Source organism: Phyllobates terribilis, unplaced genomic scaffold, assembly GCF_046119375.1.
Source record: "Phyllobates terribilis strain yellow unplaced genomic scaffold, ASM4611937v1 Scaffold_1__5_contigs__length_1240528914, whole genome shotgun sequence".
In the NCBI taxonomy this organism is placed as follows: Eukaryota; Metazoa; Chordata; class Amphibia; order Anura; family Dendrobatidae; genus Phyllobates; species Phyllobates terribilis.
In genome coordinates this window covers 1,097,930,362-1,097,943,964 of record NW_027362761.1, presented here as the reverse complement: position 1 = coordinate 1,097,943,964, position 13,603 = coordinate 1,097,930,362, and the positions used below count along the sequence as shown (strand labels likewise).

Here is a 13,603-nt window from a genome sequence, read left to right as displayed (position 1 = left end):
CAAGGAGAAGCTTGTAGATGTTGTGGTGTGAGACGTAGTCCGTATCGCAAATAAACCTTTACATCCAGATACCTTTTTATAAGAGGCGACTTTCTTTTCACCTTCATCTTGTCCAGACACCGTGATGACTTTTCAGGTCCATAGCGCGCCTCTGCAGACTTCCCTCCTCTCTGGTCTTCTGCATCACATCCCGGCACCGTGCCCTTTAAAAATTATAATTGAAATGCCAACTGCATAAAAATATCTGTCCATACGATGACCTAAATACGTCTTTTGCGGTGTATGGGCTCCACACTGCCTGCCATTATGAGCTACACCTGTCATGTTGTCTGTCTGCCTTAATGAGCTACAACCACCACACTGTTTGTTTATTATCGGCTCTAAACATCACACCATCCGCCCTTATGAATCACGGCTTACAACATGGCTGTCCCCTCTTTTTAGTTTTCTCTTCCACTCTTTCTCCACACTGTCCCCTCCCCCTCCCCCCGCCATGCTAACCTGTCTTCATATAGTGCCCCCATTACACGCTGCCCCCTCTCCATATATTTTCTGGGCCCTCTCTTTACACTATGCCCTGATATTGCCTACCCTCTCCGAACTGTACCCCCGTCCTCACACTGTCCCCCTACACAGTATGATGGTCTCAAGCTCATACGCGCCATCTCTTCTATATGGAATAGCAGTGGCGCTGGACTGTGCGATGCAGTGATGTCATCGTGCCATGCATCGTCCCCCTGCGTGCATAGTCTCCAACAGGGCACAGCCTGTTCTTAGTAGCCTGAATTTTGATGGAGTCAGCTGCTGAGCACGGAGTACTGCTCCTCTGCTCCAGTCACGGGCCGTGTTCACATAAATTGTGTTCGCGTCTGAGCAATCACCAGGGCGGTGAGCAGTGTCAGTGACTCCCTGTGCTTGTGACCTGGCTGTCAGTGTGTTGAATGCCTGCGGCCGGAGGAAGGTGCCTACCCCTCGTCCTGGCCCTGCTGACATTGCTCCCCTGTGTGCCAGCACCCTGGTCCTCAGTGTGCTGAATGCCTGCGGCTGGAGGAAGGTGCCGTGCGGCTGCAAACATTGTGGGTAGCAGCCTAGGCAAGGTGTCTACTCCTCCTCCTGGCCCTGTCTCCATGCAAAAGACAAGTCTTCACAGCTCCAGTGATCAAAAAATAAATATGTTACAGGTCTCAGAAAATGGCGACACAAGCAAAATTAGTTTTTTACAAATTCCTGAATTTTTTTATTTTTCATCACTGAATGTAAAAAACAAAAACAAAACCTCATGGTATTGCTGGAATTGTACTGACATAGAAAAACATACTGCCAAGTAATTTTTACTGCACACTGAATGCAATAAAAGAAAAAAAAACCAAAAAACCTGAGACCTGTCCTCATAGGCGGATTATAATGAGGGCAATCCGGGCGACCGCCCGGGGCCCCGAGCCTGCAGGGGGCCCGCGGCTCTGGGCGGGGTGTCTAATGCCGGATTGCCCTCATTATATGTGCGGGCCGCCGCGGCACATATCGGTAGCAGTGGCGGGAGGGGGGGCCCCGGACCGCTCTCCCAGCAGCGGCCGCTGCTACTTCTTCATCGGCCGGGCCAGCACTGCAGCAGTTAACTTCCCTGTGCTGGCCCGGCCGCGTCATTGCTAGGAGACACGGCCCTGTGCGCGGCCGTGTCTCCTAGCTGTGACGTCACGCGCCCGACCTGCACTGCTGCAACGAAGAAGTCAGAGGAGGCAGGAAGAATGGAGCCGGGGGATGGTGAGTCTGCGTGTGTGTGTGTGTGTATGTATGTGGGTGTGTGTGCAGATATCATTGTGTGATGTCTGTTTAAATGTATTTTTGTGTTTCAAATGTGTTTATGCGTGTGTATGTATGTGTGTGCGTAGCCATCTGTGTATAGATGGCCACCTGCGTGTGTGTGTGTGTGTGCAGATATCATTGTGTGATGTCTGTTTATGTATTTTTGTGTTTCAAATGTGTTTATGCGTGTATGTATATGTGTGTGTGTGTGTGTGTGCATAGATGGCGCCGTGCGCCCCCCCGCTGTGCATAGATGGCGCCGTGCGCCCCCCCGCTGTGCATAGATGGCGCCGTGCGCCCCCCCGCTGTGCATAGATGGCGCCGTGCGCCCCCCCGCTGTGCATAGATGGCGCCGTGCGCCCCCCCGCTGTGCATAGATGGCGCCGTGCGCCCCCCCGCTGTGCATAGATGGCGCCGTGCGCCCCCCCGCTGTGCATAGATGGCGCCGTGCGCCCCCCCGCTGTGCATAGATGGCGCCGTGCGCCCCCCCCGCTGTGCATAGATGGCGCCGTGCGCCCCCCCCGCTGTGCATAGATGGCGCCGTGCGCCCCCCCCGCTGTGCATAGATGGCGCCGTGCGCCCCCCCGCTGTGCATAGATGGCGCCGTGCGCCCCCCCGCTGTGCATAGATGGCGCCGTGCGCCCCCCCGCTGTGTATAGATGGCGCCGTGCGCCCCCCGCCGCTGTGTATAGATGGCGCCGTGCGCCCCCCGCCGCTGTGTATAGATGGCTACGTGCGGCCTCCCGCTGTGTATAGATGGCTACGTGTGCTCAATATTGAGTCATACAATTAATACAATACAATTAATTGAGTCATACAATTAATACAATACAATTAATTGAGTCATACAATTAATACAATACAATTAATTGAGTCATACAATTAACCCCTTAATAACATCTGACGTACTAATACGCGTCTGTGCCCTGGGACTTAAGAGCCAAACCCGTATTAGTACGTCATCGCGATCGCGCGCGCACACAGGCTGTGCGGGCGCGATCGCCGCCGGGTGTCAGTTGATAGTACCGGGTGTCAGCTGTGACAATGTGCAGGGAGCGGTCCTGCACCGCTCCCAGCACATTAACCCCCGCGATGCTGCGATCGAAGTCGATCGCGGCATTGCGAGGCAAGGGGAGGTGATCGGCGATACTCACCTCCTCTTCCGGCTTCCAGCGCAGTCTGAAAAGGCTTCCCAGGTGTTGCCATGACGACCCGATGTCGTCATGACAACATCCGGGTCACCAGAGAGCAGGAAGATTGCTTGGACATGCGCAGTGCATCTCCAAGCAATCTTCACACTGTGCACTTCTGACAGCCTTCATGGCATAGGGATGGTGCTCCATTCCTGTGCCATGCAGGCGATCAGAAAAAAAAAAGTGAAAGTCCCAGAGTGGGACAAAGTAATAAAGTGTATAAACTGTGTGAAAGTGGGAAAAAAAAAAAAAATGTGCAAAAATATTATAAAAAAATAATACACCAAAAATAAAAATATAATGTACCCATCAATAAATATTATTATAAAAAAAATAAAAAAAAAACAATAAAAGTACACATATTTGGTATCGCCGCGTCCGGAACAACCTGACCTATAAAACTGTCCCACTAGATAACCCCTTCAGTGAACACGGTAAAAAAAAAAACGAAGCAAAAAACAATGCTTTATCACCATACCGCCAAACAAAAAGTGGAATAACACGCGATCAAAAAGACGCATATAAATAAAAATGATACCGCTGAAAACGTCATCTCGTCCCGCAAAAAACAAGCCGCCATACAGCTCCATCAGCCGAAAAATAAAAAAGTTATAGCTCTCAGAATAAAGCGATACTAAAAAATATTTTTTTCTATAAAATAGCTTTTATTGTGTATAAGCGCCAAAACCTAGAAAAATGATACAAATGTGGTACCGCTGTAAACGTACTGACACGAAGAATAAAGCTACCTCATCAATTTTACCACACGCGGAACAGAATAAAAAAAAAACAAAAAAAAACAATTCCTGAATTGTTTGGTTTTTGTTTATTCTGCCTCCCAAAAATCGGAATAGAAAGCGATCAAAAAATGTCACGTGCCTGAAAATGGCACCAATAACAGCGTCAAGTCATCCCGCAAAAAACAAGCCATCACATGACTGTCTGCCAAAATCTGGAAAAATTATAGCTCTCAAAATATGGCGATGCAAAAACTAGATTTTACAAAAAATGCGTCTTTTAGTGTGTGACAGCTGTCAGTCATAAAAACCCCATATGATTCTGGCATTGCTGTAATCACACCGACCCGAAGAATAAAGTCGTCTAATCACTTATACCGCACGAGGAACGGCGTCAAAAATAAACTCTTGGGTTAGGATTGGGCTAGGGTTGTGCTGGGGCTAGGGTTGTGCTGGGGCTAGGGTTGTGCTGGGGCTAGGGCTGGGGTTGGGATTTTTTTCAAAAGTAAGAAAAAAAGATGACGATATGGCGACTAGTGTTGAGAGCAAGTGCTCGCTACTTGAGTTTGCATCGGGTGCTCTGGTATGCATTGAGTATCGTGGGTATTTGAGTGACATGCTCGAGTCTCTGCCCCATATGCTTCGCGGCCAAAAAAGTTTACGGGGATTGCCTGCCATGCACGAGCGATCCCCGCATGTTTTTTTTTGGGTGTCTAATAACCGTGAAACATGCGGAGCAGGGACTCGAGCATGTTACTCGAGCACACGCTGTACATGGTGCATACCTGAGTACCCGATGCAAACTCAAGTAGCGAGCACTTGCGCTCAAGAATAATGACAACTTATTCAATATGATGACCTAATGTAAACAAATAATGTGCCGTACCTCTGGGTTCAAAATGTTCACTATACACCTTAATAAAATCCTTGAGGGGTATAGTTTGGACACTTGTGGGGGAGCTCCACTGTTTAGGCACATCACTGGCTCTCCAAACGCGACATGGTGTCCGCTAACAAATTGAATGGAAAATCTGCTCAAATTGTTAGCGGATATCATGTTGCATTTGGAGAGTCCCTGTGTGCCCAAACATTGGAGCTCCCCCACAAGTGACCCCATTTTGGAAACTAGACCCCCCCAAGGCACCGATCTAGATGCATAGTGAGCACTTGGAACCCCTAGGTGCTTCACAAATTGATTCGTAAAAATGAAAGTGTTTTTTTTTTTTTTCACTTTTTCATTATTACGAATCAATTTGTGAAGCACCTGGGGGTTCCAAGTGCTCACTATGCATCTAGAAAGGTGCCTTGGGGGGTCTAGTTTCCAAAATGGGGTCACTTGTGGGGGAGCTCCAATGTTTGGGCACACAGGGGCTCTCTAAACGCAACATGGTGTCCGCTAATTATTCAAGCAAATTTTGCAATCAAAAAGTCAAATGGCGCTCCTTCCCTTCCGAGCCCTACAGTGCGCCCAAACAGTGTTTTTTCCCCAAATATTGGGTATCTGCGTGCCCAGGGGAAATTGCACAACAAATTTTGGGGTCCATTTTTTCTTGTTACCCCTGTGAAAATAAAAAAAATTGGGTCTAAAGTAACATTTTTGTGAAAAAAGTTAAATGTTCATTTTTTTTCTTCCACATTCAAAAAATTCCTATGAAGCACCTGAAGGGTTAATAAAGTTCTTGAATGTGGTTTTGAGCACCTTGAGGGGTGCAGTTTTTAGAATGGTGTCACTTTTGGGTATTTTCTGTCATAAAGACCTCTCAAAGTGACTTCAAATGTGATGTGGTCCCTAAAAAAATGGTTTTGTAAATTTTGTTGGAAAAATGAGAAATCGCTGGTCGACTTTTAACCCTTATAGCTCCCTAACAAAAAAAAATTTTGGTTCCAAAGTTGTGCTGATGTAAAGTAGACATGTGGGAAATGTTATTTATTAACTCTTTTGTGTGACATATCGCTCTGATTTCAGGGCTTAAAAATTCAAATTTTGAAAATTGCAAAATTTTCAAAATTTTCGCCAAATTTCCGTTTTTTTCACAAATAAACGCAAGTGATATCAAAGAAATTTTTCCACAATCATGAAGTACAATATGTCACGAAAAAACAATCTCAGAATCAGGGGGATCCGTTGAAGCGTTCGAGAGTAATTACCTCATAAAGTGACAGTGGTCAGAATTGTAAAAATTGGCCTGGTCATTAACGTGCAAACCACCCGCGGGGCTTAAGGGGTTAATGTAAGGCTATGTGCCCACGATACAGAAATGTTCCGGATTTTTTTTTTGAGCGTTTCTGCATCTCCCTGGCAGAAAAAACGCATGCGGATTGTATATGCGTTTTCCTGCCAGGGACATGCGGATGTGAAGCGTTCTTCACTTGCATTTCCGCATGCGGGTTGTGATTTTAGCATCACTTGGAAAGTGCTTGACAACTTGGTCACACTATATAAATCCATGCAACCAGCATGGATTTATATAGTGTGACCGTAAAAGAATGGTAAAAAATATATAATTACCTTCTGATGGCCTGCCGACGTCAGCGGTCGCGTGACCCGTCACATGACTAAATGACGTCACGGCAGGTCCTTTTCAGACCATCGCGAGCTGCCGGCAAGCCAGGACGTATCGGATAAAGACACCGGGGGCCATCAGAAGGTAAGTATAATATTTATTTTTTATTTTATTCTTTTTTTTTACATGTTCTATGGTACCTGGGTCCGGAGGAGAGTCTCCTCTTCTCCAAACCCGGGTACCATCCACACATTGAAACACTTGGATTCCGTATCTACAGATGCAGGGATGCGGATTCCATGCGTTCTAATGCAAGTCAATGGCGGCGAAAACGCCGCGCTTCCGCAAAATAATTGGTAATGCGGATTTTTCCGTAGCGGAAATTTCCGCAGCATGTGCACAGCACATGCGGATTATCATTGGGGAACATTGCAGACCTTCTACCAAGCATTTTTTAAGCGTTTCTGCAGCGGAATTGCCGCTGTGGAAACGCTTAAACGCATAGTGGGCACACAGCCTAAAAAAAAATATTATAATTAATATTGTGCCAAATTAATTTCACGTGAACTATCACATGATCTATCACAGGGGATCATGTGACATGTCACGTGATAAATCGTGTGTGTGTGTGTGTGTGTGTGTGGGGGGGCTGCGCCTTCTAAACTGCCCGGGGCCCTTGCTACTCTTAATCCACCCCTGCCTGTTCTAGTTTGATGGAGATGCTAACAAATTTTACTTCTTCTACATATGAGAAATAAATGCAATAATGATTGTAAAAACTGATCTGGACTAAAAATAGGTCCTGTGCCCTGAGGTGGGGGAGGACCATAAAAAATATGGACCATATTTCTATATGAGGAAAAAAAACTGATGTGTGAAAACGGCCCAAAGGTATGTGCTCACCACGTCTTTGTTCTGTTGACTGTGTGTGTATGAAACAGTTAAAATAACTAACAAAAGGCTGAACATTTGCACAGCAATATCATTTTTACACTGCTGTGCACTATATTCATTTTCAGCAGATTGCAAGTGAGGACGGCGTGTGCACATACTTTTACTGCACCTCAATAAAAACGTTTTTGCTATTTCTCAATAGACACAATGCCACTATGTAATCCTGGCAAAACAAAATTCTGATTGGACAGGATTGCATTGGTCCAATACTGACTTTGTATCTGAAATAACACTGAAAACCCCATTTTTGGTAACTTTGTAATGCAGCAGGAATGTGCGCTGTGAGATCACAAGATGTTAACAGGCGGCAGCTTCTGGAACAGCAGTGAAAGTTTGGCCAACTGGACTAGCAGTGTGATTATGTAAACCTTCGTGCTGCCAAGAATACCACATGTAAGATGATTAATGAAACGCTAGTATAGTGATGGTTGTTCTTTGTGAATATTAGCGTTTAGCTACATCAGCTGAGACAAGAGAAGCCCAACGTGATGTGTGCATACTAAGATCCAGGTCTTCTCATCTCTGCAGCAGATGGCACCAGACACCAGATTGGCGTACACCTTTTAGGCTGTGTGCCCGCCATGCGTTTTTTAAGCGTTTCCGCAGCGGCAATTCCGCCGCAGAAACGCTTTAAAACGCTTGGTAGAAGGTCTGCAGTGTTCCCCAATGATAATCCGCATGTGCTGTGCACATGCTGCAGAAATTTCTACCACGGATTATCATGGCGGAAAAATCCGCAGCACTACCAATTATTTTGCGTAAGCGCGGCGTTTTCGCCACCATTGACTTGCATTGAATCACTTAATATCCACATGACTATATGTGCACATGTGGATATTAAGCGATTCAATGTACGGATGGTACCCAGGTCTGCAGAAGAGGAGACTCTCATCCAGACCCGGGTACCATAGTACCTGTAAAAAAGAATTTTTAAAATAAAAAAATACATTATACTCACCTTCTGATGGCCCCCGGTCTCCATAGTAATGTGTCCTGGCTTCCTGGGGGCTCGCCATGGTCTAAAAGGACCTTCCATGACGTCATTTAGTCATGTGACAGGTGACGTGACTGCTGACGTCGGCGGTCGCGTGACCTGTCGCCTAACTAAATGACATCATGGAAGGTCCTTTTAGACCTCCGCGAGCTGCCGGATGCACCGGACAAGGAGACCGGGGGCAATCGGAAGGTGAGTATAAGGTTTATTTTTTACCATTCTTTTACTGTCACACTATATAAATCCATGCCGGTTGCATGGATTTATATAGTGTGACCAAGTTGTCAAGCTCTTTCCAAGTGATGCTAAAATCGCCTGGAAAGTGCTTGACAACCCACATGTGAAATCGCTTGATCAAAACGCTTCACTTCCGCTTTTCCCTGGCAGGAAAAATGCATGTACAATCCACATGTACAATCCACATGCTTTTTTTCTGCCAGGAAGATGCAGAAACGCTCAGGAAAAATCCGGAGCATTTCTGCGTCGGACAGTGTAGATTAAATGCTGCGTTTTTCTTCAAGGAGTAATTTATTTTTTCTTCTTCTTTTTGCTGCATTTAAAACCTCCATTAATGTCAATATTTTAAGTGTGTGGGGGGGGGGGTGGCACCGGTGTCATCGGTGTATATGGCCTGTGTCTGTTTTTACCATCAGTCATCAGTGTTTTTCACGGATGGTTAAATAAATTACTAAGCTTCTCATATTTTGCAACGTGTGCTGTACGTGTTTTTCGCGGACCCATAAACTTGTATTGGCTCTTTTCATCGTGCTGCCGAGAAGAAAGGGGGGGGGGGTGGGGGACACCAACAAAAAAATGGACAAGTCTCTGTGCGTCTTGCAGGGACACAGTCCATGAAAAAACACTTGCATGTGACTGGCACCATAGATTATAATACTTGTGTTGTATCCGTGGTGAAAAAAAAAAAATGATTCCATAAAAATCCATGCGCCATGTGTTTTTTTTTTTTTAAGGATTCCATGGAGAATAGGTGGGGGGGAACAAAACACAATTGTGTTTGTGCTGAATCACATTGTTTCTGTATTTATAAAAAAAGAAAATTTATTAGAAATTTACGGTCATTTTCAAAATGTCACTAAAAAGGGGAAAATGTAACATAAAATGGAGCAAAAACACAATTATAAGTAGAGCAGAAAAAAAATGCATTTTCACATGTTGGAGTATGGCCTTACAGTTTTTTTCTTAAATTTTAGCCCCCCTTTCCATACAATTTAAGCCGCCAGCCTCAAAATCTAAGTCCGAACAATGGTTTGTCGATCGTTCGCCGGCAGCTTTCTCACTGGATCGCTCGCCCTGACGATAGTCTGTTGTGATCACTTGCACATAGGTTTGATCCCACTCGTACAGAACTAGAATCTGTGTCTGTCATTTTACGCTGTAATTCCCATATGTCTTGTTTTTTCTGTTTTGTCCCCTCCTTATCTCCCTTATGTGCCTCCCGCCATTGTGCTGCTGAGTTACAGAGATAGTTACCAGGATGAATGTCCTATTCTGTAATCCCTTGTGCTGAAGATTAGGCAGCGAGGTACCGGAGATGAAGGCTGAGGGATCGCTGCACTGATGCGCCCATGTCCATATTGACCCATTACGGTCATTCAGACTGGTCATACTTGAATAGTAAAGTGCCGCAGAATATGTTGGCACAATATGAATAAAATGTTCAATGGCACTGGGCGAAGGACGAGCGTTTTTCAAAGAGACATTATTTGTGGATTAATAACAAAATGTATAAAATTTTTTAAACCATGTTGCCGGGCAGCTCTGGGGTCCTGGGTAAAAATCCCACCAAGGACAACATTTGCATGCTCTCCCTCTGTGTGCGTGGGTTTCCCATATTACTGATACTGATGGGTAATTTAGATTGTCATCACTGTAACCTTTTGGCTCCGACAAGGTCAATTCAGCACTGCGGTAGGTTAGTGCTATATAAGCATGCATAATAAATAAAATATTAAACTCCCCACCCCCCATAAATATTAGACGAATGTCAGCTGAACCCATGAATATCAACTGGTTCAGGAAACACTAATGAATGAGATCACAGGCCGGCTGATGGTCGGGGACGAAGCATGTCTGACTTTGGACGTCTGATCACTTTGTTCTCCTGGAGATAAACCGCTGGCAGAGATGTCTTCTGGCCGCTTTCTCACTGAGAACACAGGAGGCTCAGGGGAGCAAGCGCCCCTGTGTATGAGAAGAGTTGGCCCGATGGCTGTTGGCCGAAGCATCATTCATTCGAGGCAGCCATCTAATGTGTATGGCCGGCTTTATTGTCTCTGTTAAAATATAAAGGGCTTTAACTCTTTCTCAACGTGCCACATAATAGTACAGCACACATTAAGTGCCCCTGTAGAGCGTGGACTCAGGAGCTCAGCTACACCATACATCTTCCTATAACAGCAATGACCGGAGCTTGCGGATTCGTCAAAAAGTAAGGGTATGTGTTTTTTTTTTATGCAAATTTTCAGCTGCATTTTACAGTACCAGCAAAGTCTGAGATTTCAGAAATCTCGTGCACACACATTGGTTTTTGTGTCCTTAGTATTTTGTGCTTTGCATGTTGTTGTTTTTTTTTTGTACAATAGATCATGTCAATACTTTCAGCGTTTTTCACCCATTGAAAGTAATGGGTGGTGAAAAAACAGCTAGTGTAAACATAGCCATCATGTTTTGCTGCATTTAGTGAAAAAAAAAGCAAGTACAGCAATACATGCACTAACTTAATTAAACTGTACTAATCCAAACTGTGGCTGACAAAGGTGTGAAATTGAACAATGCCTGAGCAACTGAATGGCAGATCAAAGTGTGAAAGTAAGTAAATGCACTGCTATTGGTGACCTGTGTTCATGTTTCTGTGGTAGAAGCAAAGCTGAACTTTGGGATCCTAAAAAAGCACCAAAACCTACTGTGATGGGAGCTAGTTACCCCATCCGCAGATGTCCAATCTTCTTCTGCAGGCCCCCTGACATGGAAAGGCTTCTCTGGGATATATAAAATATGACTATCGCACAGTGTCTCCAAGATGAACTTTAACTTTTATTCTCACAAGCAGGTTTTATAGAGAATCACACAGGCTATTTTAGCACCCATTGTTCTCACCAAATAATACCCACAGTAGGCTCCCAGACAGCAGTAATGCAATAACCCATTAATCAGCACATTGTCTGTTTGCCACTAATAAGTGAGCACAGGAAGGTGGGGGCCAGGAGTGCTTCGGTCACATCACCGCATGTCCAACAATATTCGATCCACAACATTCACCCCACTTTATAACATTATGTCCCATTAGCTGCATAGGCGCTACGACAACCCCCATGTGGCAAAATCCTGGAGTACGGGGTTGATCCGTCACACCTACGTTCTTGCCGCAGCTCCTTTCGTGCCAAGAGATCAGGTTTTGCTGCAGGAAAAAAAACAAACACTGAAATAACGCAATGTGTGATCATAGCCTTACTGCCAAGAGAGCAGGTTTTGCCTGCATGACAACTTGTGAACATAGCCTTAGGCTGAGTTCACACGATGCGTATTTAATGCGTTTCCGCGGCGTTTTTGCAGTTGCGTGAACGCCGTGGAAACGCATTAAAAACGAATGGTAGAAGGGCAGCAATGTTCCCCAATTGAAATCCGCATGTGCTGTGCCCATGATGCGGATTTTTCTGCAGCGTAAACGCTGCGCTCAAAAATCCGCAGCATGTCAATTAATTTTGCGGAAACGCGGCGTTTTCGCCGCCATTGACTTGCATTAGAACGCGCCAATTCCGCAAGACTGCATCTGTACTTGCGCTATTGGCGCGTTATAATGTGCGGATGGTACCCGGGTGTGGAGAAGAGGAGAGTCTCCTCCACACCCAGGTACCATTAAAAAAGCTGTAAAACAAGAATAAAATCAAAAATATATATATATATATATATACTTACCATCTGTCGGCCCGCGCAGCGCTCCTGCTTGGTTCCCGGCACTTGCAGTGAGTTGTAGGACCTGCGCTGATGTCAGTCATGTGACAGGTCACGTGACGCTGACGTCGGCAGGTCTTTCAATTCAAAGTTGCCGGCAGCCGGGAGAACGGAGTGAGCAGGACAGCGCGGGCCATCGGAGGTAAGTATATACACTCTCTCGGGTCACACTATATAAATCCATGCTGTTTGCATGGATTTATATAGTGTGACCTAGTTGTCAAGCACTTTCCAGGTGATGCTAAAATCGCCTGGAAAGCGCCTGTCAATCTGCATGCGGAAACGCATGTGAATCCGCATGTATTCTGCAGGAAAAACGCATGCACAATCTGCATGCGTTTTTTCCGCCAGGGAGATGCAGAAATTTTCTGCTTCACTTCTGCATCGTGTGCACATACCCTTATAGTGTAAACTGGAATGATACAAAAAAAAACTAAAAAAATCTATATATAGATATATATATATATTTTCTAACCTTTTTGCATAAAACAAAGTCTGGAAATATGTGCTAGTCATGAAGAGGTTAAAGATCAGCCATATACACTGTAGCAAATAATCCATGGAAATTGGAGCTCTGCTTGTCCTGGTGCCCACACTGCTGATTATGTATTTCCTGAGTCATGAGAAACACTTTCACCTTCTGAAAAAAAAAACCCTTGAGTATTTGAGCTGCAGGCGGATCTGCTGTGAAAACTTGCTGGGTGAACGCTCTCCCCTCCCAGTTCTCAGACTGGGATGTCTTAGTGACATCATGGTGCTGTGGGAAGTGACCAGTCGGCTGCAGAATGGGGCTCCCTGCTGTGATCTAGCCCTGGGGCCAGGACTTCAGATGTGACCCCTCCAGGAGGAGGTCTGTGGCCGGAGCTGCTCACCGCTGAGACATGTCCCCTCTATTTAGCTGGGTGGCTAAGGTGAGCTTCATTCATTCCTTGCATTGTGTGTCTTGTACCGCTCAGTCCTGAATCCTCTGATCTCCTGGGCAGAAACTTAAAGAAAGTAGTATTTTCTGCATAGTGCGAGGCTTGTAGCAATGCTTCAGTGCATTGGGGAAGTTGGTTAACATTACCATTGAATTTGCATGCGGTGCTCTGTATTCATTTCTGCTATTTTGCCTGTAATGTGTCTTTCCGATTCGCTCATTGACTGGTGTTCTCCTATGGGTATAGACGATTGCTGCGGCAGATGTTCTGCTAGAACTTTCTAGACCCGTCTTCATCATTTAAAGGAGGTGTCTGGGATTTATCTGTATCTATAAAGGAAAAAAAAAAAGGCTAATTGCTGGAAATGACGCTCCAAATTATTCAATATCCTCCATTGTCTTATCCAAGAGATCACTACAGTCAGTCACTGGTTTTAGTGGTCAAGTAAAAAAGAATAGGTTATGGCTGAGTCTAGTGATTGGCTGCAGCAGTCACGTGGATGATAGATAAGACGTCGATGCTGTTG

At 45.3% G+C, this 13,603-nt stretch overlaps 1 protein-coding gene across 9 annotated transcripts in view; it reads left to right on the top strand.

Annotated features, from left to right (window-relative positions):
• The window catches only part of TBC1D1 (TBC1 domain family member 1), a 241,533-nt gene that overhangs the window by 101,120 nt on the left and 126,810 nt on the right, over positions 1-13,603 (top strand). The window contains exon 1 of one of the 9 annotated variants that reach the window (XM_073646174.1): positions 12,864-13,068. The exons of the other annotated variants lie outside the window; for them this stretch is intronic. Within the exon in view, the coding sequence (XP_073502275.1) occupies positions 13,039-13,068 (30 nt within the window). The 5' untranslated portion in view covers positions 12,864-13,038. Of the gene's footprint in view, positions 1-12,863; positions 13,069-13,603 lie in introns of those variants that run through there. 9 annotated transcript variants of the gene reach the window in all.